Source organism: Salmo salar, unplaced genomic scaffold (genome assembly GCF_965601325.2).
Source record: "Salmo salar unplaced genomic scaffold, fSalSal1 ptg000321l, whole genome shotgun sequence".
NCBI lineage: Eukaryota > Metazoa > Chordata > Actinopteri > Salmoniformes > Salmonidae > Salmo > Salmo salar.
This window is the reverse complement of record NW_027675348.1, coordinates 347,864-353,860: the sequence shown is the minus strand read 5'-3', so window position 1 is coordinate 353,860 and position 5,997 is coordinate 347,864. Positions and strand designations below refer to the sequence as shown.

The 5,997-nt window shown below is 40.4% G+C and overlaps 1 protein-coding gene across 1 annotated transcript; it reads left to right on the top strand.

The window, feature by feature from the left end:
• Positions 1-2,145: 2,145 nt before the first annotated feature.
• On the top strand, positions 2,146-3,879 carry LOC145875710 (uncharacterized; the record flags this gene model as incomplete). Its single annotated transcript, XM_082971536.1, has 1 exon — positions 2,146-3,879. A coding segment is annotated over one exon (1,311 nt), but the record flags the coding sequence as incomplete, so codon positions are not given.
• Positions 3,880-5,997: the final 2,118 nt, after the last annotated feature.

Here is a 5,997-nt window from a genome sequence, read left to right as displayed (position 1 = left end):
TTTAATAGTATGTTGTACCTAGTTTCCCTCCTTCAGGGAACAGTAGTTATAGTCATAACGTGTGGATTTAATAGTATGTTGTACCTAGTTTCCCTCCTTCAGGGAACAGTAGTTATAGTCATAACGTTATGCTTGTCATATGATGAACTTTAACTTAAATACTGGATCTTGCTGTCGGACAGTTGTTTTGTATATTCAGATCTCCGAAATGCTCTCTAACTACGTAACATTTAGTGTCTCCTTATGTTACGCTGGGAAAACAGTTTTCATGGGCACAGAAATCCTAAATCATTTCAGTTTACTAAATCCAATGGTTCTAACCGAGAGTCACCTTAACTTTATTGACAACTCCCAAATGGATACTGTCATTAATGCGGTTCTTCAATAATTACACATAATACTTAATACTGTAGCTGTTTAGTTACAGTCACATGTTCAACTATCATCAGCTGATCCAGGAAATCATTTTCTGCATGCCAGTCAAACGTAGTTCACCATTCATTACACCGGTAAAGACAGTTATGCCGTGCTCCACGTTGGATCCAACATCCCAAACAAATCGATATTTATAATGTGTTATTGTCTACTTGATTTACAGTAGGGTCTCGTTAGTCCGTTTGGAAACGGAGATACTTAGCTCATAATGTGTAGAGAACTGTTCCTTGATGGATAGGCTATTGTACAACACACAGAGCTATTTTCCTTTATTCAGGACATTTAGAATGACAACACATTACAGAGTAGCCTAGTGGGATTATTCACAAAATTATCTGGTGATCAGGTTATGAATTGTCATGACAAAGACATTTTAGTCTCCTTGTTTCACCTAAAATATTAAATGATTTATAGTCCTAGGTCTATGTTGTTGTTAGGTGAAGTTATGGGTCCTACAGTAGGTCTATGTTATTGTTAGGTGAGATTATAGACCATTTTGGCATACACTTAGTGGACAAAACCTCATTGTCAGGCTGATGTCAGGCTGATGGAAAACTAGCCAATGAGCATTTTACTGGTTGAAGTCGTTTTTAAATATAAAGTAGTACATTTGACAATAACACAAATATTATATTAAATCAGGACATTCAAACGAGCCTTACAATTATAATCCAAAGTAGTGTCAAATGATAATAATAATAATCATAATCAACCTGGAAATGGAGGCTATTTTTGCTGTCAGCCTATGAGAACTCCCCTGAGTTTCCCCCACGGTGGTGAATTAGTGAATAGACACAGAGCTTAATGTGAGTTTCCTTGAGTAACACTCCTGATCTAGTGCTGTAATATTCAGAATACATTGTGAAAACTAATCTTTGCTCACCATTTGTTAAATATATTTTTTTTTTCACCCCTTTTTTCTCCCCAATTGGTACATAGTCTTGTCTCATTGCTGCAACTCCCATACGGACTCTGGAGAGGCGAAGGTCGAGAGCCATGCGTCCTCCGAAACACAACCCAACCTAGCCGCGCTACTTCTTGACACAATGCCCATCCAACCCGGAAGCCAGCAGCACCAATGTGTCGGAGGAAACACCGTACACCTGGCGACCTGGTCAGTGTGCACTGCGCCCGGCCCGACACATGAGTCGCTAGTGCGCGATGAGACAAGGATATCCCTGCCGGCCAAACCCTCCCCTAACCCGGACGACGCTGGGCCAATTGTGCGTCGCCCCATGGGCCTCCCGGTCGCGGCCGGCTGCAACAGAGCTTGGACTCGAACCCAGAATCTCTAATGGCACAGCTTAGGCCACTTGCTCACCATTTTTGCTCCAGGCAGATATACTACATCCATAACTAGCGGTTTCTGCATTAGCAGGGAGGTGTTTCTGCAATCAAATTGTGTGCGCATCGCCCTTGTCGCAATTTTAGCAAACACAGAAAGGTGCCTATATTTGAGAACAAAAGTCGCCTGGCACACTGCTTAGGAGTTCAACACCTTTTACTTATTTCTAGTTACTACTAATGTGAAAACAAGACTAAATATGACTATTGTTGCTCACTTGACTGTCTTAAGACAATTGTCAAGTCATTTTAACATTCATTACAGACGTCAATTGTTGTACAGTATCATGGCTACGCTGTTGGCATCACCTTTTTCAGTGGATTTCTGCTGTTGTGAGCCTTTAACTATCTGTCTGACTTGTTCACACAGGAGAGAGACGTGACTATCATGGATCCTCTGGGGAGCCTCAACATCATGATGCTGACGAGTCAGAGAAGAGTCTGTCCAGATTCTATCACCTCAAGAAACACCAGCAGAGACCCACAGGGAAGAAATCTATCTGCTGCTCTGACTGTGGAAAACATTGCAAATCTTCATCAGAACTTAAAATACACCAGCGAACACACACAGGAGAGAAATCTCACCACTGTTTTGATTGTGGGAAGAGTTACTCAAGTTTAAAAGCACTAAAAGTACACCTGAGAATTCACACTGGAGAGAAACCGTACAGCTGTGATCAATGTGGTAAGAGTTTTACTCAGTCAAGCAACCTGTTATCACACCAGAGAACACACACAGGAGAGAAACCTTATAGCTGTGATCAATGTGGGAAGACTTATATTTCATCTTGCCATCTGAGTAAACACCAGCGAGTACACACAGGAGAGAAACCTTATAGCTGTAATCAATGTGGGAAGAGTTTTACTCGGTCAGACAGCCTGATATTACACCAGAGAACACACACAGGAGAGAAACCTTATAGCTGTAACCAATGTGGGAAGAGTTTTGCTGCATCTGGCTCTCTGACTCTACACCAGAAAACACACACAGGAGAGAAATCTTTCCACTGTTCAGATTGTGGAAAAATATTCTCAACTTCACACAATATGAAGAAGCACCAGAAAACACACACAGGAGAGAAACCTTATAGCTGTAATCAATGTGGGAATAGTTTTACTCGGTCAGACGGCCTGATATTACACCAGAGAACACACACAGGAGAGAAACCTTATAGCTGTACTCAATGTGGGAAGAGTTTTTCTACGTCTAGCGATCTCACTATACACCAGAGAACACACACAGGAGAGAAACCATATAGCTGTACTCAATGTGGGAAGAGTTTTTCTACGTCTAGCTATCTCACTAAACACCAGAGAACTCATACAGGAGAGAAACCATATAGCTGTACTCAATGTGGGAAGAGTTTTTCTACGTCTAGCTATCTCACTATACACCAGAGAACACACACAGGAGAGAAACCTTATAGCTGTACTCAATGTGGGAAGAGTTTTTCTATGTCTAGCTATCTCACTATACACCAGAGAACACACACAGGAGAGAAACAATATAGCTGTAGTCAATGTGGGACAAGATTTTCTTGGCTAACCAGCCTAGTATCACATCAGAGAACACACACAGGAGAGAAATCTCCTAGCTGTGATCAATGTGGGAAGAGATACTCTGATAACAGATCTCTGATTAAACATCAGAAAATACATGAAGGAGTTGTTTCATGATATCAATGAAATTATGTCACAATGTAGAATGTTTTAACATTGTAGTAGGAGTATTTTAATGATGTCACAATGTAGAATGTTTGAACATTGTAGTAGGAGTATTTTAATGATGTCACAATGTAGAACCCTAAATATTTGCCTAAATATTATATTATATTTGTTCTATTGATTTTAGTTTCAGGGGGAAAATCCAGACTCTGAAATGGAAGAGTACTATTTATGTGATTTAACAAAAAGTGACTAACAAAAAAAGAGCTGTGTTACACTTACCACGTTGGTGACGCACTTGAATCAAAATGCAACACTTCAAAATGTAGCTAGCTGCTTTCTACAAGTTGTCCTCTAACCAGGGATGTACACATTATTCCCAGATTCCGTGTGCTTTTTGAGCTGTTCGTTTTAACAGGACGTGCAACTTCATCGCCCTCCTGTCACACAAATGATTTTAACATGATATCGATGAGTGATGACAAATAAGTGTTGTGTTCCTTTGTTTAGCGACCCCTACATTTAAATGCATCACTCCAAAATGTAGCTGACTGTCTTCTGCAGGTTGTCCTCTAACCAGTGAGGTAAAATATATCTCCCATTTCCATGTGTTTTTTTAGTTGTGTTAGTTTCAACAGCACGAACAACCTGATTTCCCCCCTAATCGATATCAGTGATTTATTGCTACTTGTCAAAACAACAGTGTTTTTGGTGCTTGTGCAGTTTATAAGGTGCTTGTTTAAGTAATATGATTATTGTGGCAGATGTTTGTGTATATAGCACATGTTATGTTTAGGTTTTCAATATATCCCAACTGTTTCTGCTTATTGGTTATTGATTAGGACACGTTAAAACTGTGTTTTGACATTGGGGATATCCCACCTAGCAACATGTCATTGATAAGACGTTGAAAATATGACTATGCAAACAAATATTTCATATTTACATTTCATGATCAGATTTAGTAATCGATTTATTGATGATATTTATTAATGCAACCAACTGACAATTTTTGGTACAATTATATTGACATTGTTGCCCTGCTTTTAAAATATCAGGGTTCATTCTCAGATGTGCCAACCCAAATGTACTAGAACATGACATTGGGGACTGGGCCCCGATCCAACAACATGCCTATCTAGTGAACCCTGAAAAGAGAGAGAAGCTCTGCAGTGAGGTGGAAAGTTACTATGGATATTGCAGGAGTTTCCTCTTGAAATCAGACATGTCTGTGGTGAGGACAACTTGGTTGCTGATTGTCTCAAGGGTGGGCAGTTAAAAAGTTTTGTGTTTAGCTAGTGCGTTGCCATGGATCACAATGTATTTTGACTGCACGTTTTTCCGTATTGGAGATGAGTTTTGTTTGGGCTCGTTCCAAGGGGACGAGAGTTCTAGAAGCTAGTGAGTTTTAGGAAGACGAGAGTTCTAGAAGCTAGTGAGTTTTAGGAAGACGAGAGTTCTAGAAGCTAGTGAGTTTTAGGAAGACGAGAGTTCTAGAAGCTAGTGAGTTTTAGGAAGACGAGAGTTCTAGAAGCTAGTGGGATTTAGGAAGACGAGAGTTCTAGAAGCTAGTGGGATTTAGGAAGACGAGAGTTCTAGAAGCTAGTGAGTTTTAGGAAGACGAGAGTTCTAGAAGCTAGTGAGTTTTAGGAAGACGAGAGTTCTAGAAGCTAGTGAGTTTTAGGATTCTATAGAAAGAAAAAGGAGAAACAAATAATCCTATTGTATATTATTATTTAGAAATACGTGTTTTTTTCTTGATTTTAATTGTTGACAGCCAGTAGACACCATGTTTATATTGTAGAAGGTGAAGCATTGTAATTGATTATAATGTGAAATGGAAGTTTTTTTCTGTTGGTGGTGAGCAAACTTTTCCAACAAAAATATAGGATATATTTGTTGTCTTAAGGTGTTACAGGCTTTGGTTTTTCCATTTATGTTTTGAGGTTGGACTTTAGCACGTCTAGCTCGTTAGCACGTCTAGCTCGTTAGCACGTCAGCTCGTCTAGCTCGTTAGCCCGTCTAGCTCGTTAGCCCGTCTAGCTCGTTAGCATTTATAGCTCGTTAGCATTTATAGCTCGTTAGCAGGTATAGCTCGTTAGCACGTCTAGCTCGTAGCAGGTATAGCTCGTTAGCACGTCTAGCTCCGTCAGCACGTCTAGCTCGTTAGCCCGTCTAGCTCGTTAGCACGTAGGACGCACTGATTGGTGTCACCTCGTTAGTCAGTATGTGTTACACCTGTGCTGGCTTGTCCATCTCGTTAGTGGGAAGGTGTTTCACCTGAGCTGGTCCAGGTTCTATTTAAGAGTGTCTGGCCCAGTGCTCCAGTTGTCTTGATACATGTGGAGAGTCAACACCTTTAGTTGCTCCACCTTTTTGGTTTGCTTCCTGTCTTTAAGTTCGATGTGGATATGTCTTTTGTTTGCCTCTTCTTGGGCAGATTTAGTGGTTCTCATGGTGGGTGTCTTTTAGGTCCCAGTTGTTGTTACTAGTCAACTTTTAGTGGACACCCCCATAGTGTCTTTCAGAGCCCCTCCTAAAAAACAAGCTTAT